We start from the raw sequence: 22,683 nt of genomic DNA, 5'->3' as shown, positions 1-22,683 counted from the left end.
AAAAAACTGACAAAAAAAAAAGAAAAAAAAAAACAACGAAGGAACAAGCAGATAAGCAGACAAGTGAGTGAACAAAAAACCCAAACAAACGAAAAGGAAACATGAGGAAAGAGACAACAGTGAAAAAAATTCTTAAAAAAAAAAGCAAAAGAAAAAAGAAAAAAAAGAAAAACCTTAAAACTGAGAGAAAGAGATTTAAAAAATAGAAATAAATTTAAAAGAAAATGCATGATTTCCCATGTACCATTATTTTAACATTTAATAAAAACAGATTAAAAAATAAAAGGGAACAAGAAATTACAAATTACAATAAATCAAGTGGGAGGAAGAGGAGGAGGAGGAGGCAGCTTTTTTTTTTTAATTTTGGGAGGTTTTATTCTTTTATTTTATGATTTGTTTCCCACTTACCTTTAACCCAGCACAGGCTTCTTGGGGAACAGGGGATGGGGGTTCAGCTGCCAGTGACTTCAGTGTCCTTGGGCCAGTTATGGAGGATCCTGGATGTCAGAGTTAGCCATGACCCTCTCTGTTCCCCCAAGACCCATGGGGATCCACTCCATTTCCCTGGGATCTATGGGGATCTGCTCATCCTCCACAGGTCCATAGGGGTTTAAGTGGGCCTAGGGAGTGCAGGAGCTGATGCTGAGTCACCCCTCCACAGTGTCCCCAGGGGGTCCCCAATTCCCCAGCCCTGGCGACCCTGTGGTTAACGGTGACAGTGCAAAACACAGACACAGTAAATAAAGACACACACGCAGAGACAAAAAAAAAATAAAAATAAAAATAAAAAAGGACAAAAGAGGTTTCTTAAAAAAAAATAAAGTGGCAATTTTTTAACAAAACAACAGCTATAAATAAATGTAAATATAATAAGTGGATTTACTTGCAAGAAAAACAGATAGTATTTTTTTTTCTTTTAATTTTTGTTTTCTTCAGCTTTAAACTGTGAAAAAAAAAAGGAAAAGAGACAGCAGGGAGCCGTGTGGGAGACACAGGTAGAGGGTGGGGGGGGCTGGTGGAGGGCAGCTGGGTCTCCCATTCTTTCAGGGTGATGATGCTGTGGGGAGGGGACACACATGGGATGCTGTGGGGGGGCCAGCACTCACGCACAGGTGTTCCCATGCTCACACGCTCATGCCCTGGTGGGCGCATGCTCTCCTGTGAATGCTCCAGAGGCTCCCCAGGGTGGGCATGCACCCCTCAAATCTGCCCAGATCCCCCTTGGGTCACATCAGTAGGGCTGCAGCCATGTAGGGGCACGGTGAGGCAACCCAGCCGCCCCCTGAAATCGCTCCCGTCCTCACCTGGGCACAGTCAGCACACCCTGACCCATAGCCGGCCACAGGCTGGTCCGTGCAGCCTGCCAGTGCCCATCCCAGAGAGCCCCCGAGCCCCAGCAGCCGCGCCGGGGAGAGGCGCCAAGCCAGCGGGTATCCCCATGCCCGCCGGCTTTTGTCCTCCTCCCCACCCCTCTCCTAAGGGTTCCCGACTGCCGTGGTCTCCTCCACAGCAGCAAGGCAAGGCGAGATGGGTCCCCCCATGTCCCCCGGGCCCCCTGGCCTGGCTGCCGCCCCCTCCCTCCCTGAGACCCGGGGAAGGGGGCACCGGGGTGCCAGCTCTTGCTGCAGCTCTCTCCACGAGAGCCGCTGCCGATGGAGGCGGGAGGGGAGGTGGCAGCAGGGGTGATGGAGTGTCTCTGTGACACCCACAGACACCGGCCAGCCCGGGGCGAGGACAGGACCCCTTTGGGGCTGCCCCCCGAAAGCAGAAGCGCCCGGAGCAGGCACAAAGCCGAGAGTTTGCAGGATAGGGCCGCTGAGCCCTTCGGCAGCTCAGACCCACTTTTCGACTTTTTTTCCGTTCCCATTCCTGCTGCTCCAGTTTTAGGAGCTGCGCAGTCCCCGCTCCAGGTCCCAGCGGGGATTCTGCTTTAAAGCAGGCAGATCCTCCCCGCTCCCCCCGACCCATTGCTATTTCAGCCCCCCTTCCCCGCTCTGGGGTAAGGCGGAGGGCAGCAGAGGGACGGGGTCACCCCCAAAAACCACATCACAGGGCAAAAGGTGGATGCGAGCGCCTTGGCTGGGTGTTCAGACGCCACCCCACTGCTGACATCCCTCCCGTGGCCCCCCAGCCCTTTCAGAGCGATTCACAAGGGACATCCACCCCCTCCAATGCCCGCCGAGGAATACGTTAAAACCAGTTCCCCAGATCCCAGCGTAGAGGGAAGGTGGCGTTGGGGTTTCCATCCCCACTCAACACTGCTCGGAGCATTCACAGGGCTGAGCGCGCCCTGGGGCCAGGCGGGAAGGGGAGAGTGCGGGATGGCGCCGGGAGAGCGTGTGCAGGAGGCAAGGGCTGGCGGGGAAGTTTTCCCCCAGGGTGTTGCTCATGTCCAGCTCAAACCAGTACAAGAAACCAACCTCCATTTTCTTTATTTCGTGGGTTTTTTTCAGACTGTTAAAAAGAAAAAAATTTTAAAAAGAGAAAATGACAAAAAAAAAAATCCTGGTACATGAAATAAAGATTTTTTTAATATATAACTTGGTCCTTGTTTATGTGGATTTATTGGTGGGGATTTGTAGTGTTCCTCAAAACCCAGCAAGAGAATCTACTGATGTGGACAATTTCATCCTCATTGGCAATTCAGAGGATGGTCTTACTTCAAGATAGTCTTCAAGATACAGGAACAGATGAGGCAAGAGAGGAGGCTTTGCCACAACTTTTTATTTTAAGTGAGTGTGGGTAAACTCAAGTAATACGTAAGCGTTCTCTGCTGCCCTCCGAAACATCTGCTCCAGCCTCTCTTTAACCTTCCCTTCTGTTCCATTCTTCCTGGGCTGATGATACCACAAAGGCTGATGCTCCAATTCCTACTGGAAGACAGTGGCTCTTGTGGCAATCCAAGAACTGCCAGCAAGGTGGGAATTCATACACACTGGAGGGCTCAAAAAGGAAAAAGAAAGTTACCCAAGAATCGTTTTGGGGTTTTCTTCAGCTACTCATGGCAATTTCCTCAGTAGCTGGGTTGGCAGTGCGTGCCTGGTGGAAATGCTCAGCGTAGGAGCCTGGGGCAGGGGAATAACTTACAGCTGGAGATGCAGACCCAGAAACAAGTAAGGTGGCAGCAGAGCAGGGAGGCAAGATTCCCACAAAGGGGACTAGGCCCCTGGCATGTTCCCTCACCTCCCACTAACCACTGGCAGCAAGGGTATCACCAATGAGTTTCCCTTCACCCTGCACTGGGCTCTCACTTCCTGTGAGACCCTCCATGGCCTTCTGAAGCAGACCGGGATCCCCATCAGCCTCTGTCACCACTAGCCTGGAGGGATGACATGGAAGGACAGCCACCTGAGTGACAAATCTTAGTGTGTGACCCATAGCAGACATGTGAGACCTCGAGCTAAATGAGCAGGTGCGCCCAGGGGAATTAATTTGGCAGCAGCAAGGAAGGCACAGCTGGCTCCAGGAGTCCCAGCAGACACTGGTGGGTCGCAGTGCAATCACAGCACTTCAGTTCTCCCTGCTGCCCAATGTACCTCACACATGTTGAAACCTGTGCTCAGCATCTGTATCCTCTGGCCAGCACCAGTGGGTCTCCACTCTGGCCCTCACTGCACCCCCTCTACCTAAACCTCCTCCAGCTCATCCCTCTTCTTTGGGCCCCTAGTAGCAGCTAACACCCACCCCAGTGTTCCAGCTGGCAGGACACTTCACTGCCAAGGTAATTGCAGGCACCCGCCGACCCATTTCTGCTCCTCCTCCAGGGACCCTTCCCAGCAGTGGCCTCGCCAAGAAGGAGGACACAGGGAGGGGAGAGGCAGCAAAGCAGGCCAGGAGCCTGTCTAGGGGATGCCAGGGAGCTCCCAGCCCAGCCACATGCACATCTAGGAGGCAGCTGCCTTCCCACCCCATCTAGTGCACAGACCCCAAAACCTTCTCACCTCCTCCTCATCTCCTTGCCTGGTTCTGAAGCCTTCACCAGTGCTGAGTGCTCCCGCTCAGGCATGGGTGGGATAAGCTGAAGGAACCCCCCTGCATTTCCTCCATCCACCCTGTGATGTTTCCAATTCTGGCCTGCTGCTGGGCTTGGGGCAAGAACGTGCTCCCTCATCCTCACCCATAGCCAGTGAGGCACTGGGGAGATGCGGCTATGTTTCCCACACCATGTCCTGCCTGGAGTGAAAGGGGTGCATGGCTCGCCCCCTCTGCACAACTCCGTGAGGGGCTCCTTTCTCATAGGATGCCGATGGTTTTTCCCTTCTCTGTCTGGCTTTTATGGGATGAGCCAGCGAAGCAGTACCGGCCTGAAATTAGGTGTGGGGAATCCTCCTCAGACAGCGCCAGCCTTCATGCTGTAATAATTAGTACTAATATTCAGCACTTATACAGCACTTTTCATGTTCAAAGCACTTTGCAAACATTAACTAATTAATGTCATATTAAGTGATGTCTTAGAGGGGCAGCATCGAAAGCAAACGACTTGTGCGTGGGCAGAAGTTCTCATTCCCCATCTCTCCCCAGGCACATTACCACTTAGGTAGGTGAGAGCCTCTAATATGTTTTCCTGCGCCCCTCCTAGTTCTCAGTGCTCCCAATGCCATGTGCTTGCCTCTCCCACTGCTGACTGTGTGCTCTGGCAGGCCCTGAGTATGCCAGGGGTGAGCAGGGCACCAGTGTCTTCTCCTCCACAGCACTGAGCCACTGAGGCCTTAGGAAAGCCAAAGACTTGTGACTGAGAGGTCAGTTAAAACATTTAGGTTGGAAAAGTTCCTGCCCCAGTCCCAAGCCCCAGCAGTGGGGAAGGAGAGACAGCAGGCCCCACACAACACAGCCAGAGTGGAGATGGAGCAGACAAAGTCTGGTTCGATGCCTTCAAGCCAGGTCCCTGTCATGCCCCAGCCTCGTGACCTCTTTGGGGCCAATGGTCACTCTCCGCTTTCAGGTGCCAGAGGAATGCAGTGTCTGGCCCTGCACAGAGCTGATTTTGGGCAGCATCCCTCCAAACCTGAGGACACGCTCTCAAATGCTGGCCAGGGATGGGTAGAAGGCAGGCAGGACATCTGCCAGAGAGAGTGCTGCCCTACTTAGAGCAATTTGCAAAGATGGCTCTGGCAAAGGATCTGAGTTCCAGAGGGCCTGCACTGCCCAAGGGATGCTGGCCTGGGGATACAGATGCTGAGTGGCATCTGGCAGTGGTGCCAAGTCTTCCATCCCATGGAGGCACAGCATGGCTGGAGAGGGGGCTCCCTCTGTGAGATGGTGTGAGGCAAGGGAGCACTTGCTACTGAGTAATGCCCAGGCCTTCACGTGTGTGGTTCTGCTGTCAACATGTGCTTGCTGCTCCTCTGCAGCCTCTCTCTTATGGACCACAGCCAGAGCTGGCTGCATTTTGCTTTAGTGGGAGATGTTCTGAGAGCTCCTCATGTGGGGAAACCCAGATACTTGGCTATTAAATTAACGTTGGGCATTTAACTGCATCATTGAAATGGTTTAAACACCCAGGAGTGGTAATTAGTAATTATGGTTTGGTGAGGGAGGATATTAAGACCCAGGTATGGAGCCCAGTATTTTTCTCTGCAGATAATTTTTAGTGCCAGATGACTACACAGAGAGGCCAGGCGTCAGACACGCAAACCTGCTGTCTTGCTTGTGTGCGAGGACTGCCATGGGGGAAGGAGACAGCCACATAGCTCGCCTTTCAAAAGCCAAGCACCGAGGATAAGGACACAGAAAGGTTTGAAATATAGAGCTGATGGAGAAGGACGGTCTGTGAAAAGGTACAGTCAACATAACTAAAGCTGCTAGGTGAACAAGGATGGCAAAGGACAGGTTCTGTGAATGTCCTGTGAATGTCCAGGTGCTTTCCAGCTGCTGGGGCCTTCTCCTCTCATCTCCCCAGGCTCTTCTGGATACCTTCTGGAGAGACAGAAAGAAGATGCAACAGTTTTGGTTGGAAAGAGTGGCAGATGGAGAATAAAATTTAAGTAGGACCTATGCAGATTAAGCAGATGTGAATTAAATGCCACCAGCCTGAATTTTCCCTCCAAGAGTGGGGAATAAGTCACCCCTCAAGCTAAGCTGAGGCATGGAGCTGGACCACACACGGGCTGCTGTACAGTATGCAGCTCCTCACCCAGGCAGGGCATTTACAGAACTTCTGATCAAGCCGAGCATACCTGTACCACAGTTAGCTGACTCCACAGAGTTCCAGAGTAGCTGTGCAACTAAGATGCCGCCATGGAGACAAGAAACTCCCCGCCAGCCTGAGAGAGGAAATAGGGCCCTGTCACCCAGACATGATCATAGAAAGACCTTTAGCTGGATCTGTGCCTACAAGGGTAGGGAGGACATCTGTGATGTCCCAGTGTCCATGGTGGCTGCACCTTACTAAAGTCATCAACCACTGGCTGGTAGAGGGGTGATGAGGACCTGCCAGACATGGAGCTCCACTGAGGACCCTTACAGAGGATCCAGGACCCCAATGGGCCATGCTGCTTCCCACAACTGCAGCAGCCAAAATTGGGTGACTGTCTCCATCTTCCTGGCTGCAAATCCCAGCTTTGACCTGGCTCTAGCAGAGCCAACACAGACGTGAACCATTCTGGCAGAGTGTTGTCACTTGTGCCAGTTTTACACCGTGGAGAGGAGTAACGTGTGAATGACGCCAAACCCTGCTGGCCTCATTTCACTTGCCCTTTATTGAAACCTCCGGGCCTTGCACCCTGGGCTCGGAGCGACAAGGGTGCCACGGCTCATGTACGCAACAAGGGCTGGGCCTCGGCAGCCTCGGCGTCCTCTGCCGCGGTCAGCTCTTGACATTGCAGAGCGCCCGCAGTGCAAGAGCCGGCTGGCCCGATACCCGCGGCTTCAGCAAAGGGGTCAAGATACGCGGCTATGGGCTGAGTCCCAGAAACAGATCCACAAGGGCAAAGTACTGGGCTTGGGATAGGGTTTTCTCTGCTGCTGCTCCTCCTGCTGCTCCTCACCCCCTCGGGGATGGAAAAAACAAGGACTTCGCTCTCTAGGGACCTGTCAATCAGAATCTGCCAGCACCGTTTAATTTGCTGCATTTACGCCTGCCAGGAGCGCCAGCCGCGCTGCCTGTTCCTGAGCAGGCAGTGCCATCCCGTGGGACGAGCTCGGCACAGCAGCGGAGCCTCACAGCCGCACTGTGCTGAGCGGGAGCAGCCCCACAGCTTCCAGGGAAGATGCAGCGCTGGGACCCTTGCCCGGTGTCCCCCTGGTGCACAGGGGTGGCCAGCAGACATTTCCACTCTGCCAGGGCTCCTCACTGCCTGCTTTCCCTCATTACCCTCTCCTGACAGCAGCTCAGAGAGGACACAAGGACATAATTTACCTGGGGGTTCAGCTTAGTCCCACCCGTGACAGGCTTCAGCCAGCACAGGGGCAGGTATTATTTTAGGAGGAGAGGGCAGACAACAAAGCTCTTATTGTGAGCTTGGCGTGGTCCTGAGATTCGAGGCAGTATGTCCCAGGAAGCTGCCTATCATCAGCAAGTCCCCCCACTTCTCCTACTCTGAAATCTGCAGCTCTGAATGGTGCCTGGCTAGGGATCATCTAGGAGTGTTTAGTGCAGTAACACTTCACACATGCAGAGAAAAGAGTAATTTCCACAGAGCATTTCCCAGGTCAGGGAGCCCCCATGGCTGCCCCGTGTCTCCTTCTGCCCTTCCTACTCTCCCTGGAGTACCTGGTGCTGCTTGTCGGTCCTTTGAGGACAAAGGGGTGAAGAAAAGGTTCTTTCCCAGCCCAAACCCCTTCCCATCCCCTACAGCAGGGGCCACAAGCAAAGCCTGAGCCTGACCTTGGGAGTCAGCTGTGACCTTGGGAAGTGCCTGATCCAGAGGAAGAGGCTGCAGACAGGGAAGAGGAGAGAAAGAAAGACCTTGGACTGCTGCAGTGGGAGCTTTCTGGAGCAAGGCTGAGAGTGCGCATCCATCCCAGCTGCCTCAGGGTACCTGACGCCCGATGGGGGACATACGCAACACAGCTTTGCCAGAAGGGACAAAAGCACCCGGCTGACTCCTCCAAAGACAGAAGAGAGCAGATGGCGCTGAAATCTGCTCAAGAGGAGAGGAAGGAATGGCCCCGAGGCTCCGTACTCACTGTACCCTCCGCACTCCCTGTACCCCGAGAGGCACATTTGTCCGCGGCCAAGCGTGTCGGCCAGCCCTGTCCCTGACTTACCAAGGAACAGAGAAGGAAATGGCAACCATGGACTTGCTGGGCTGCAGCTTATCCCTTGGTGCTATTCTCTTTTGTGGCGACCTTCTTGACAGTGCCTGGGAAGGGAACAGTATGTTATACATAGGTAGCATCTGCTTTTGGTTCCTTACTGCCTTGAAACTAGGTCTTGTGCAAATAGGGTTCAACTGTGTTTCCTAGCAGAAATTGCTTGCACTCTTTTTCTGCCTCCTGATATTCTGCTTAGACCTCTTTTCCTGGCTGGCATAAACATTAAGCTTTACAGAGAAGAGACCAGCTAGGCAAGAGCATTTGCACAGCATGTTTAGCCCCAGAAGATTCTAATTTTTCATGGAAGTTACTCTAACACTGATGATGTTGAAGGAAATAACTGTGGGTGCTTCTGTGCTGGGCAAGGCCCTTGTAAAAAAAAACCATGTTGCTCACAGCTCTGCTCACATCAAGATCTTTCTGAGGGCAATGCTGCAAACAATTCAGGCACTGGATGATTGCAGGGGCACAGAGCAGGGCCCCAGCAGCTGAAAAGCAAACTGCTAACTCAGCCATGTGAAGGCATTGTGTGCCTTGCACCTTCCACCACCCAGGGCCCCATCCTCCTCCCCGCTGTGGATCTGGCTGGATCTATGCAGCATTTCCCAGATGCAGCAGCCTCTGACATGGTTTCCCATCACCACAGCTTGTATCTCCTCCCGTCAGGCAGGGAATGTTGTTCCTCCCTGCACAGCATGGAGGTGACAAGTTCCCACTGCAGAAGCTCACTGATGTGGCCTAGAAAACAGCCACAGAGCAGGGATTTACAGCTGAGCCTGTGGACTCCCAAGCTCATACCCCAGCCACTGCACCAGCCTTCCTCTCCTGGTGCAGGCTTGGAGCCAGCAGGGACGCTGCTGCCGCCAGCTGCTCTAATTGAGCTTTGTAGAATAAACTTGTGGAATTAGCCTGTTGGCTGCTGGGATAAAATCCAGCACTGAGTGCAGATCAAAGGAGACAATCTTGCTGACAGTTTGAAGGGAGGCAGCAGGACCTGGGTTCCTTGTGCAGCACTGGAAAGGGCAGTGCTCAGCAGCCAAGAGTGACTATGCAGCATGACACACACACACCGCCTCTTGGCAATTTGTGTGGTCCAGACCTTCATGGTCAAAGCCACAGAAACCTTGGGAGGTAAAAATAGTCAAAATCAGGCAAGAGACAGCACTAATTCACAGAAAGACAATTTTTGGGTACACCAAAAGTTTGTGGCTTTTCCTGGCAGCATGGAAGGAGCAGATAGTGCAAGGTCAGGCTCTGAGCCCAGCCTACAGAAGCAGCATGGTTTAAGAAGGGTAGGTTTGCCCTTGCCCAGTTTCTGTCTGTGAGGACAAGACAGTCCAGCCCAGCAGCCAGGGAGAGCTCAGCACTGCAGGAGGAGGAAGAGGAGAAAAGTGAAAGCTATCTGCTACCAAGAAGAATAAACTCAGCACATTCCTTGTGAGGACCTTACTGAACAGACATGGCTGGTCTGAACACACACAGCAAATCTGCCAGGTGCCACCTGCTCCCAGCCCCACTAGATTGCACAGTAAGTTAAAAATCATATTCACCGCACGTACACGATAAGACCGTTTTATAGCCTTTTTTCCAGAGTTCCTGAAAATCCAATCAAGAATTTTCTTGGAAATCCAATCAAGAATTTTCTTGGAAATCCAGTCAAGACTTTCCCTGACCGCCACACAAGGTGACAGGTTTATCGTTCAGCAACCAGGACACCAGTGAAAGGAATGAAGCTCTTGGAAAGGAGGCCAAGCATTCCAGCAAATCACCTGGCCTGAGGAAACAACAGACTGAGACTGAGGAGGCAGTTAAAAGTGCCACAGAAAAGATGGGATGCAAAGAGGAGGGCCAGGGAAGAAAGGAGGGCTTCCCAGCCTGTGAACATCTGTCCAAGGCATGAGCCAGTTCATGCATGGCCAAATTTGGTTACAACAAAAGCCCTGGAGCCAGCAGTAAGTTTTGCTGCTGCTTTAGAGATGATGACAATGACTGCGGAAGAGGAATCTGACCGGAGGAGGTGTGTGTGAACATCAGGGTTCCCTGCAGTGGGAAGGTGTTAAGGCTGAAGATTATTTCCCTTGTTTTCTGGGTTTGTCAAGAAGCACAGGGCAGTGGAGACTAAGCATATGGCACAGGCACACAGTGTGTTTGGTCTTTAGTGAGAAAAAGGAACCCAACTGTCTATTTTTGATGCACTTCTTATAAGAATGAGAAAAGGAACTACTGGAAAATAGTGTTTTAATGTGAACATTAGTCTTCCAATCCTCAGCTGCCTCTTTGATTCGAAGTACCATCAAAAAAGCTGGAAAGCAACCCCTCTTAAGGTTTTCCAAAGCTTTTTCAAGGTAGAAGTGACCTATTTTCTAGGAAAGGCCCCTAATGGGTTGGGTGCTTGAACTTGCTTTCCTTCAGTTAGACCTGGCAAGCGCCTGGTTACACTGCCTGAGCTGTGTATCATCCTCTCTCAGCAGGAGTAGCCTGCTCAACAAAGGGCCAGTGCATGGGGCAGCATCTCTCCAGCAAGCCCCAAACCAGAGAGGAGATGGATGGCAGAGGTTTTGGACTGGAACATCTAAGGTGCTGGAATGAGCCCCTCTTTTATGGGCCTGCTAACACCAGCACAGAGCCCAAAGACAGAGAAGTGGGAGAGAAGAATGGAGAAACAGATGGGAGCATTTTATCCTGGCTGTTCTCATAAGCATCTTCCAGGGAAGAGTGATTCGTCTTATTAACTGATTAAATGACTAATTACCTGATGAACTGAAATTATGGATCGAGGATCAAATGATTGCAAGGCAAGTGTATTTAGAGTACTTTTCCAGGAAGAAATGTATTTCATGTGCCTTTCATGAAAACCAGAGGCCAAGAGGGGAACTGCTTGCAGCAGCAGCAGCAGCATGTGGGGTCAGTAGGACAGGACCAGAGGCACACGGAACTATGGGGCCCCAACAGGACATGGGAGGTGCAGTGGTGTGAAGTGGGAAGCAAGGGACACCTGCTCCCTCTCCTAGTAAATCTGACCTGAGACAGGCTGAGAAAGTTGGTTCTGTTCACCCTGGAGAAGCGAAGGTCTCATGGAGATCTCATAGCAACCTTCCAGTATCTGAGGAGGGACTACCAGGAAGCCAAAGAGGGCCTCTTTATCAGGAACTGTACTGAAAGGACAAGGGCTAATGGCTACAAACTGAAAGAGGGAAATTTCAGCTGGGTATTAGGAATAAATTCTTTACTGTGAGGGTGAAGACACACTGGAACAGGTTGCCCAGGGAAGTTGTGGATGCCTCAACCTTGACACTGTTCAAGACCAGGTCGGATAAGGCCCCGGGCAACCTGGTCTCGTGGGAGGTGTCCCTGCCCATGGCAGGGTTGGTTGGGACTAGAGGATCGTTAAGGTTCCTCCCAACCCTTAACACTCTGTGATTCTAAATGTGGCAGAAAATCTCCCCTGCTTAAGACTGGATTTTTTTTTTTTATAGAACTCTTCTTCTCCTTGCTAGAAAATGGAAGGTTAGATCCATGCCCAGGGGAGCATTTATCTGGCACCAGCCACTCCCTATGCATGCTGTCTCCTCCAACCCACACCTATTTCCAATTGTGTCACCAGAAAAGGAAATTTGACAGGCTGAAACCAAGCTGCACATAATCGGCCATCTCTGGTAGACAGCAGCAGCACTACAATCTCTTGCATGTACCTCACTCGGGCTCGGAAGGGAAGAGGAAACTGTGGAAAGCATGGGATTTTGTTTTAGTAGTCTATTTCTCTTCATTCATTCCTAAGTCTATTTCTCTTTTCAGAATTTCTTCCTCTTTTCCTCACCATCTCCTAAGCTGTGAGTCCCTCTAAGCCCATAGAGCCCATTGTCCAGCTGGAGAGGAACAAGAGACAGGCGCTGTGGGGGTCACTTGGAGCTGGGATCCCACGCAGCCACTGCAAGCGACCAGCGAGGCAGTTTCAGCCCTAATGATGTTTGTCTCCAAAAAGGCTGTTTAGGTGAGACAGTTACAAATTGTATTTTATAAACTGTATTTCTATAAGTGGATTTTTTTTTTGCTAGCAGGAAGAGGCACTTTAATAATCCCACTTCTGATTAATGGCAGGGTGTCTTGTCAAAGCAAAGACTGCTGCAGCTTCAGTTCTTTCTCGAGGAGGAATCACAAGTGGAAAATAAAGGAGAAAATGCATAACCTCGCTGCCTGGAAAATATTGATTGAGACTCTTCCTAGGTAAAAGATACTCAGTAAAATTCTCTAAAGAGTTTTTCAGCCTGTGAGCTGAAGAGATTTGTAAACCAGATCCTGCACTTTTTAGAGGTAGAGAAAATTTCAATCACTCTGGCATGAAAACATTTGGGATTTAATGATTTATTGCCCCCACTCCCTGAGAAGAAATACCATCCCAATTACAAAGACAGGGAGCAGAGGCACTGCTGTATTAAATCACTGGTTCATGGTATCCTAGAGAGGCCGTAGGGCTGAATCCAATTTCCAGCCCTAGGTCTGCCTTCCAGCAGGTCCAGGGAAGCCATCAGGGACGATGAGAAAGCTTGAATATCACACTGTGAACAAAAAAAGGGCAATTGCAATTCCCATTCTTCACACATCTTTAACTCTCAAAGTCAAGTGATTTTTGTAACAACCTCTAAAAACAAAAAGTTGGTCAAATGATCATACAATTACAGCCTGCAAAGTACCTGATTTTCCACAGAATCATTGCAGAGTTTGGAATATAGTTTTATTTTTAGAAGCTGTGTGTGTGAGAAAATGAAGAGGCGCACCATTAAGTCATGTTTCCTGTCCTAACATGTGACTTTACTGACACATTTCTTGTCCAGAGTCCTGTAAGTCTGTTCTCTATCAAAGTCATCTCTTAACCTCTCTGTTTTCATCTGGGAAAACAGGAATTTACCAACCAGACATCACAGTAACTCCATCACTGTAAAGCAAAGTTTATCAGATGGAAATAGCACATTAAAGCAAACTTTACCAGATGGAAACTGCACATTAATACTTGAAATCTGTATTAGACTAAGCTGAGGATCAATATTTATCCAACACATGAATTGTAAAGTAAGTTGAATTCAAGTTTTTCTAGAGGGGGAAAAAAAAAAAGGCAAGTCATTGACACCACAACCATTCCCAATAGGCATTTGCCTACCATACGCCTGAATACTTCTGCCAAGAGAAGTTCCACAGTTCCAGGAAGTTTAGCCATCATTGGAGACGTTTCCAACCCCACCATTTTCTGAGCTGCTGTGCTCTGCTGAGCCTTCAGCACACACAGAAAGCCAAGTCTTCTTCCTCTTTATGACATCTGGGTACAAAGTGAATGGGTTTTGCCACAGCTTTTGCATTTAAAAGCCAAACTCATGCATTTTAATCAACAGGGCAAATTTACACTATCCTTAACATCACTCTCCTTCCACTCTCGCGTATTTTTCCTTATTAAGTGGTGATTAAGCAGGAACAAAATTTCTGTAAATGACAGTGTTGTCCCAAAATAGGTTCTTTCATCTGGTCTGCAAGAGGCCAATCCACACACATAATCCAGGTATTTGAGTTATTTACAGTTCTGCAGACGTGCTGGATGGCAAACCCACAAAGCCAGCAATGAATTATTTAAAAAAATACGAATATTGATCTAATACCGATATCCATCTATGACGGACAAAGACTCTCCAATAGTTTAAAGTTAGAAAGTGTATGTTTAATTACGACGCCGGGCAGTGTGCGGGATAGCTCCCAAACACACACGCGCCCACAGAAGATCATAGGGTCTTTTTATGTACAGAAGTATTGAATACCCAAAACACAAATGTATATTCATAACTCTGGCACATCCCATTCCCCGCTTCGTATGGTAATTAGCCAAATGCTATTAAGCATGTGTGGTTTGTTCTTTGAAATGGGTTGGTGGTCCTTTTTATGGGGCGGGGTCTCAAAATGATGAAGTAAGTGAGTCTTCTTCATTTTGACTTTTTAACCTTCTAGTGTTGCGTGACAACTGAATCCTGTTTTCCCAGGAGTATTTGATTTATGATTTCATTGTAATTCTTGAAGCCTATTGATTAGTCAGAAAACACAAACATAAGTTGACAGGCCTCATGATTTATCAGTTCCTTAAATCTGGCTTCTGCTTATCAAAAGGGAAGTCTATCTGTCTTACCTCAGCAATATCTAGTTTAATTAAAGTCCTTAATTCTTCAAAATTAATGTCTCAGCACAACTACCAAAACTTTTCACTCATTATATATTTTGGCAAGCAAAGGCATTAATGACCCTTGGCTACAAGTTACCTAGTTCTCTTTTTAATTAGTCTTCTGTCGTCTATTGGTTAATGAACTTCTCTCCGCTCATGCTAATTAGCCTGCACGCTCAGTCTTTCTCTCCTTTTGAGACGGTGGTTTCTTGGATCAGTGGCCATGATCTCTCCCTGCCAGAATTATCCCAGTTGCTGAGCTGTCTTTATTAGTTTCTACCTTATCTTGGGGGTTTTGCCAAATGTCTTTGTAAGGTCACTGAAAAATGTTGACCGTTAAACCTTAACAAGGCAATTCTACTGTCAAGTAATTTGTCCTTCTAGCACCTGGACTTGTATCACTTGGAACTTGTTTGTTAGCTACTGTTTCACAGGTTAAACCTCTTTTCTTGTTGATCTATAAGTTGAAACTACGCAAAGATCAAACATCTTTTAAAAAAAAACCCTCTTTTATAAGTTGGCATTTTGCGACAACGCTGCCGCTGTACGGTCGTGGCTCGTTGGTCGCTTTACCGGGCGCTCGGCGGGTTTCTGCTTTTACGACAGGGCGCTGCCGTCGCGCGGCGCTGACGCAAAGGGCGCGCCGGGGCTGCGCGCGGCCCTTTCCCCGCCCGCCGCCGCCGCCGCCGGAGCCGCTCCCGGATCCTCCGCTGGATCCGCCGCCATCGGGGCCGCGCCGGGGCCGCTCAGGTAAGGGAGGCGCTGGGGCCGCTCCGGAGCCGCTCGCCTGCCGCGCCGGCACCTCCCGCGCGTAGCGAGACCCCCGGGCCCCGCCCTGCCGGTTCCGGTGGGGCCGCGTCCCCGCCCCTCCCCGGCACACGGAGCGCCCACCGGAACCCTTTCTTCTTCCACGGGCCTGGTGGGCAGAGGCGCCTTCCTTTCGCCGTGTCCTGTGCCGAGGCAAGGCTTCAGGTCTCGGTGCCACGCCGTGTGGCAGCCGAGGGTTTGAGGTGGTGGTTGTTTTTTTTTTTTTCATTTTTTCACCTTCAGAAAATTAAAAAAATGGCGAAGTTTGTGGCACCCGTGATCCAGGACAACCCCTCCGGCTGGGGCCCGTGTGCTGTGCCCGAGCAGTTCAAGGACATGCCCTACCAGCCCTTCAGCAAAGGAGACCGCCTGGGCAAGGTATCTGTGCCGTGCTGGGCCGTGAGCTCCGAGTGCCTTTTGCCCCCCCGCCCCCGCAGGCTGTCTCCGGTGTTCGCTTTTGTTGCCCTGGCTGCTCCTCTGGCACCCTTGGCAGGGCGTCCTAACACACTGAGCACCTAGCAGGGCTGGCAGGCAGAGAAGGAAGTCAAAAAGGATTAGGCGTGGAGCATATGTCAGTGTTTCTGCTGTTGGGAGTCCTGCGTGTGCAGAGTTAGAGGTGTGGGGGGAATGTCATGTTAATACTTACTTTTGACTGTTTGTGCTTGTTCTTAGGTGGCCGATTGGACAGGAGCCACGTATCAGGATAAAAGATACACAAGTACGTGTAGTCTGCTGGCTGTTGCTGGGCCTTATTTTCTGCAAAATTTTCTTCCAAGCGTTGTTCCTGCTTTTGTGTCTCACACCCACCCTGTAATTACCTGCATACCTCAGCAAGACAGGCAGCTTACTTTAGGAAGTGTGCTTTACCCTTGGGAGAGCTCTGTGGGGCTCTCCCTGTCCTTGGGGCTTTGAGTTTTTGTCCTGCCTTATTACCCAGGCTTGTAAGGGAGGTTTGGAGGGGGAGAAGACATGCAGGTGTAAGGCAGGAGTCCCAATTTAGACATCAGACCTAGGTGAAGGGAGTTGGGGAGCGAAAGGGGCAAAGCATCAGGGTGTTTTCTTAGAGCCTGGGTGCTGAGATGCTTTGTTTTATTTCCAGACAAGTACTCATCACAGTTTGGCGGCGGAAGCCAGTATGCTTATTTCCATGAGGAGGATGAGACCAGCTTCCAGCTGGTGGACACGGCCCGGACGCAGAAAACAGCGTACCAGAGGAACCGCATGAGATTTGCACAGGTAACATGTTCTCAGAGACAGCATCAGAGGGGAGCTTCAGCAGCACAGGATTCTTTCCCAATTAAAATGTCTGTTTTTCTTTCCATCAATTCTGCAGAGGAACCTCCGGAGAGACAAGGACCGTCGAAACATGCTGCAGTTCAGCATGCAGACACTGCCAAAGAGTGCCAAGCAGAAGGAGAGGTGAGGCTGCAGAGACAAGCGTACTGAGCTCAAGTTGGAGTGTGTGAACGTACTGTTGATGAATTTGCAAACTTACAGTAACAGAATCTGCTGGAGCAAAACAGCAAAGAATTTCAGGATGTTTCAAGTCCAATACTCTGCTGGTGTCAGTGGTAGTTAAAAGCATGGATTTCAAATGGCTACCTAATAATTTAGGAGAACTTTTAAACTGTATTTAGAAAGTAAAGGTGGCATTCTAGACAGGGAATATCCTTTCTGAAAACTGCATTTCAGTCTTCAGGTAAAACTATATAAAGAGCTGCTCGGAGCAAAGAGCAGAATTTTTAATGCCTCAGGCATCTTGATCAACAGATGGCTCAACAAATGTTTCAGCAGTTCGGTGCCTGAAAGCACTGCTCCTCTGCTAGTAGTTTGGAAGTGGAGGAATGATTGTGGCATGTAGGAATCAAGAACTTCTCTTAATGGCTTTTCTCACATTTGTCATTTTAGAGATCGTTTGCGCTTACAAAAGAAGTTTCAGAAGCAGTTTGGAGTGAGGCAGAAATGGGACCAGAAATCACAGGTAGACAATCTGATGAGCATTGTGCCTCCTCTGATGGTTTGGTTCCTCTGCCTGCAATCACGGGGCAGCTCCTCTTGCAGAAATCCTGATGTGTCTCCCTTTCTCTCTGTACCTGTCCCGCCTCTGGCTGCGCAGCAGAAACCTCGTGACTCCTCTGTGGAAGTTCGCAGCGATTGGGAGGTGAAGGAGGAGATGGATTTCCCTCGGCTGATGAAAATGCGCTATCTGGAGGTGTCAGAGCCACAGGACATGTGAGTTCCTAAAACAGCCCTTTGCTTGCTCCTTGAAGTGACCAGGTTTTTAGAAAGCAGGAGCTCCAGGGTCTCCTGCCTGGTCCCAATGTTCTCATTGAGGTACCAAAACCAGGGGGAGGTAATGGAACACCCAGCAGGCCCTGTGTGGTTCGTGGGTGGTGTTATCTGTAGGAGGGGTATCCAGATGGTCCTCTTACCTTTGCAGAGAGTGCTGTGGAGCCCTAGAGTACTATGACAAAGCCTTCGACCGCATTACAACAAGGAACGAGAAGCTCCTGAGGAGTATTAAGCGCATCTTCCATACCGTCACCACTACGGATGACCCAGTTATCCGAAAGGTATGCACAGTTTGTAGAACTCAGTGTGTGCTGTTGTTGGAGACCAGCTGTCACTGTCAGACCAAAGGGCAAAAGCAAGAAGCATTAGCTGGTACCAATATTTTTCTTAGGTGGAAAGCAGAGCTAGATTAATGCAGAGTTAGGAACACTGGCCAAGGAAAAACTGTAATTCTGGAAGGGCAAGCAGACCAGTACTTGAGCTATGTTGGGATGAAAACTTATATTAGAGACTTGGTCCTTGGGGGCCTTACTTTCGGAGGTGAGGAAGGCTCAGATATTTCTGTCTTGTGACCTGACTGGCTAAAAGAAACCATGCATTTTCCTACAGAATTAACATTTTGTAGTAGTTTCTTACTTTCCCTTTGTGTGGGTGAGGGTTGGCCAGGATTGCTGGATAGTACCTTACGCTTTGTCTGGCAGTTGATGTGGTACTTGCCAGTTCAGCTTTCTCAGTCAAAACAGCAGAAGAAATCAGTGACCTGGTTTGCTAGCACGTCTCGTCCTGCCTAGGGAAAGGGTATCTGTTCTTATTGTTGAAACAGTTTTCTCCTCCTCCTGTATTCACAGCTGGCCAAGACACAAGGGAATGTGTTTGCCACGGATGCCATCCTGGCCACACTGATGAGCTGCACTCGCTCTGTCTATTCCTGGGACATCATTGTCCAGAGAGTTGGATCCAAGCTTTTCTTTGACAAGAGGGACAACTCCGATTTTGGTGAGGAAAAGTCCTGAAAGGAATTTCTGTTAAAGTAGCTAAAGGGTCTGATATTTTTCATGCTTATTTGCGTGTCCATGCTGAGTCCCCTGAACAAGCTGATTACTGCAGTACATGTAATCGTTGTATGGGGAGCTTCAGTGTTGATCTGCTCTGATGTGGAGCTAGAGACTCACTAAAGCTGACATACTTACTCCTTCAAGTATAACCACTTGCATGTGGTTTTCTTCCTAGACCTCCTGACAGTGAGTGAAACAGCCAATGAACCACCACAGGAAGAGGGCAACTCCTTTAATTCTCCACGCAACCTGGCCATGGAAGCTACCTACATCAATCACAACTTCTCCCAGCAGTGTCTGAGAATGGTAAGGTGGAACAGTCATGAATAGTGGGGTCTGTGTTTCAGAGGGTCTCAAGAAGAGATTTCATTAGTCTGCTTTAATACAACGCAGAAGCATTTTAATTAACAATTGTGTTATACCGGTGATCATTCAGTTTTGAAAGAGGTGGGATTATTTCTGGTGAGCAGTGTGACTTTGTTGTAGCAAGGTTTTCGCCTTGATTTCACAGAGCAGTCATCCTACTCCCATTGGTGATGCAGATAGGCTTCTTAGTACATTTAATGAAGCCTAAGTGCCAGTTTAAGTACTGCTTATAGTGCTGTGACTAATGTGGGCATGAGGCTTTCATCAGCTGTCTTAATGTTTTGGTGTGTCTCTACATAAGGGAAATCAGCTACTGTTGCTGTGAAAGACTATTTTTTAAATAAAGGAAAGCAGTCTCCTAACATGCTCTGCTGTTTTCATCTGCAGGGAAAGGAGAAATACAAGTTTCCCAACCCAAACCCCTTTGTGGAGGATGACATGGATAAAAATGAAGTAGCCTCTGTTGCATACAGGTACGTTGGTATTTCTGATGCCCAGGTTTTGGCAAGGGGGCAGGATGTCAGTGTGATATGGAGGCAGACAGAACAGGTTGGGAGTGTTATTGATAGAAGCTTTATTTTAAGAGGGATTCATGGATGACCTCGCAGGGAAGGTAGAGGAGGAAAGGATTTTGCCAAATGCTTACATGGATCTGGAAGAGAACAAAGGTCAGAAATAACCAGCTGGATTGTTTATTGGCAGGTACCGAAGGTGGAAGCTGGGAGATGATATAGATCTCATTGTCCGCTGCGAACATGATGGAGTGATGACAGGAGCTAATGGAGAAGTGTCATTCATCAACATCAAAACACTGAACGAGTGGGATTCAAGGGTGAGGAAGAACAGGATCCCCAAGCTAGCTCTTAACTGCTTCACTGCTGCCTGACATGCCAGGTACAGCAGGGAAGATGAAACAAACATCTGGTGGTGTCCCCCAGGTGTTATATTCCACTAAGGAGTATAACTTGAGTGGACAAGCAGTGCTGATGGGATTCTCCCCTAAATGTGAGGTAGCTGGCTTGAACTCTCCTGTCTCCGGGTGTTCACCACAGAAGCCAGTCTGTTCTTATGGCTCTCTTCAGAATTCTTCCCTCCCAAACTACCCTTTCTAACCAGTGCCACAAATGTTGAAGAATCCCAGCTGTTTGCATTTCTCCCTTCCCGGTGTGAGAGCTTTCCCTGTAGGCTGCAGTTCACATTCCCTCACATGGTACCATAAGGGTAGACAGCTTCCCTACGTGATGACAAGATGGCTAAAGAGATGGCTGCTGCTGGCTTGTCAGGCTGAACCTGCTTCTGATTCTCCTCTCAGTATTGCAATGGGGTGGACTGGCGCCAGAAGTTGGACTCCCAGAGAGGGGCTGTCATTGCCACGGAGCTGAAGAACAACAGCTACAAACTCGCCCGCTGGACATGCTGTGCGCTGCTGGCTGGATCAGAGTACCTTAAACTCGGGTAAGGGGGGGGCGGTTCACACCAGATACCTTCCAGGTGCATTTGCCATTATTAAACTTCATTTGTGTCTGAGTGAAGCATTTACAGAACGAGTAACCCTAAAATTACCCAGTGTTTGAGTGGCCAAGAAAGGAAAACTTGCCGTGAGTGCACCAGCCTTGGTGTAAGCTGCTTCCCCTCAGCATCCAGCTGTGACTGACCCCACACACATGAGGGACAGGTGGCCTCATGAGCTCTCAGTCTCTTTGCTGTGGTCACCAGCAAGGGAAATAAATGCAGTGATGGTGGTGCCTGTCAGGAATCTGAGATCTTTAGTGCCCTGTTACTGAGAAATTAGGTGGTGGGTGGAGATGCGGCCACAGCATTTTTTAGACTGTCAGCTTAAAATTAGTTGGGTACTGTAGGTAATGAACGAGGCTTTTGCTAAATAGTTTCTAGTAGTTCTGCAACCCTCAGTTCCATCCACAGACACAAACCTGATACTTTTCCATCTTTTTCATTCCAAACTCCCAGCTAATCGTGCTATTGCTTAATTTTATCTCTGGGGCTAATTCTTTATCTTTTTTACCTCTCCATCCGATTTGGGGATTTCCAGGCGCATTACAAATTGACAGGTTGTAGCCAGATCCTCTTAGCTTTCAGTGTCGGAGTATTAGGATGTTTCAACCCAGAAAACAAAAATAAGATGATCACACTGCTTTTCTTGCTGCTGTTCTGCTCTCTGGGCTTAGTCTCCTGATACCCCTCTGGTTACTTCTTGCCCCCCTAGGTACGTATCCCGTTACCACGTGAAGGATTCTGCCCGCCACGTGATCCTGGGCACACAGCAGTTCAAGCCAAATGAATTTGCCAGCCAGATTAATCTGAGCATAGAGAATGCCTGGGGCATCCTGCGATGCGTCATTGACATTTGCATGAAGCTGGATGAGGGGAAGTACCTCATCCTCAAGGACCCCAACAAGCAGGTGATCCGCATCTACAGTTTGCCTGATGGCACCTTCAGTTCTGATGAAGATGAGGAGGATGAGGAGGAAGAAGAGGAAGAGGAAGGTTTGTAGCATACCTGGTGCTTTATGCTTTAAGTGATGTATTGGTCTGGATGAAAAGGGGTGATGAAGACCAGAGCTAAAGGGTCAGATCTGACCAGTGCAATGGCAGGAGAGGAAGGAGGCTGAACAATGTGTGGTCCCAAGGATGAGACTGTTGGAAAGGTATTGGTGACATTGGGACTACTCAGCTGGAAGAACGAGGAGATTGGGAAATGCAGGTGTTGTGCCTCTGTACAGATACTTGAGGATGTGCAGGGGTCGGGGGAAGGTCCTAGATCCAGAGAACTGACTGGGAAAACAAAGCCTGCCAAGGAGCCCTTCATTCAGCAGCCCCAAGGTCTGCAGGAGTGGGTGGATGCTAATTTCTGTTGGTACTGGGATATTCCTTGACTGCAGTTTTAGAAATAGCAGTAACTATGAGGTGACATGTTTAAAACACATGGCGACAGAGCTTAATTGAGGGAACATGGTGAAGGCTTTTCTGAAGTGACTCTTGAAGCTGAGCAATCGCCAACTGGTCAGGATGGGAGTTTTGGAGGTGCCCAGTGGACACCTGCTGCCTTCCCTTTGCTGCCTGACACCATCTTTGATCCTGATGTGAGATCTGTGTGGGCTCTGTTGACAGTGGGAAACCATTTATCCTAGAGCTCTTCTGTGACAGGAAAAATACCTCCTAGCTTATTTTTAGGCTGTAAGCTTAACCTGGCTACTCTGGTTTTTATTATGGAAATGTTAGTTTGGTTGCTGTGTAATTTGTTCACGAATGTAAATTGTGTAATTCCAAAAGTGTGTGTGGTCTTGGCTGATGGGCAGGTTTATTGGGAATCTGGGGGGAGGCGAGGAGACAGTTGGAGGTGGGATAATCTCCCGAAGTGGCAGCCTTGATTTTTTGCGTTCCTTGTGCCAATTCCTTGACAGCGAGGGTTTAATTTTGGGGTTTGGGTGTTTTTCTTTCCCCAGCTGCCTTCGCTTCATTTCCATTTCTCTTCTTTTTCAGAGGAAGAGAGCTGAACCCTGCAACTAGCACCGAGGGGCTGCAGTGTCCCGGCGGCCCCGATCCCGAGGGGCGGGCTGTGGCTGCACCTTCGCCCGGCTGTGCTGAACATCCATCGTAAACAGGGGGAAAGCGGAATAAAGTTGATTTTGCCGAGTGCCGGCGCTGTTTGTGTGTGTGTGTGCCTGGTTCGGGTGTTCCCCGCGGTCACGG

General features: G+C 49.5%; 1 protein-coding gene across 2 annotated transcripts; it reads left to right on the top strand.

Moving 5' to 3' along the window:
* The first annotated feature begins 15,102 nt into the window (after positions 1–15,102).
* On the top strand, positions 15,103–22,627 carry EIF3D (eukaryotic translation initiation factor 3 subunit D). 2 transcript variants are annotated; one of them, XM_066184035.1, is made up of 15 exons: positions 15,103–15,202; positions 15,503–15,637; positions 15,932–15,977; positions 16,359–16,495; positions 16,593–16,678; positions 17,168–17,240; positions 17,379–17,491; positions 17,700–17,832; positions 18,400–18,547; positions 18,782–18,912; positions 19,360–19,445; positions 19,675–19,804; positions 20,285–20,427; positions 21,197–21,477; positions 22,474–22,627. In XM_066184035.1, exons 2-15 carry the CDS (start codon positions 15,515–15,517, stop codon positions 22,485–22,487), a joined length of 1,644 nt encoding a protein of 547 aa, XP_066040132.1. In that variant the 5' UTR covers positions 15,103–15,202; positions 15,503–15,514; the 3' UTR covers positions 22,488–22,627. The 2 variants fall into 2 exon arrangements, with proteins under 2 accessions (XP_066040132.1, XP_066040131.1); XM_066184034.1 differs by having other exon boundaries at positions 17,376–17,491.
* Positions 22,628–22,683: the final 56 nt, after the last annotated feature.

This window comes from Chamaea fasciata, unplaced genomic scaffold, assembly GCF_029207755.1.
Source record: "Chamaea fasciata isolate MVZ Bird 193981 ecotype frontalis unplaced genomic scaffold, bChaFas1.0.hap1 SCAF_5, whole genome shotgun sequence".
In the NCBI taxonomy this organism is placed as follows: Eukaryota; Metazoa; Chordata; class Aves; order Passeriformes; family Sylviidae; genus Chamaea; species Chamaea fasciata.
Note: the sequence above shows the minus strand (reverse complement) of the source record. Positions and strands in the feature narration are given on the sequence as shown.

Coding starts and splice junctions, on each gene's coding strand:
- EIF3D (XM_066184034.1), top strand. CDS start 15,515: ATGGCGAAGTTTGTGGCACCCGTGATCCAGGACAACCCCTCCGGCTGG. Junction 17,492..17,699: donor GTGTCAGAGCCACAGGACAT/GTGAGTTCCTAA, acceptor TTACCTTTGCAG/AGAGTGCTGTGGAGCCCTAG. Junction 20,428..21,196: donor TCAGAGTACCTTAAACTCGG/GTAAGGGGGGGG, acceptor TTGCCCCCCTAG/GTACGTATCCCGTTACCACG.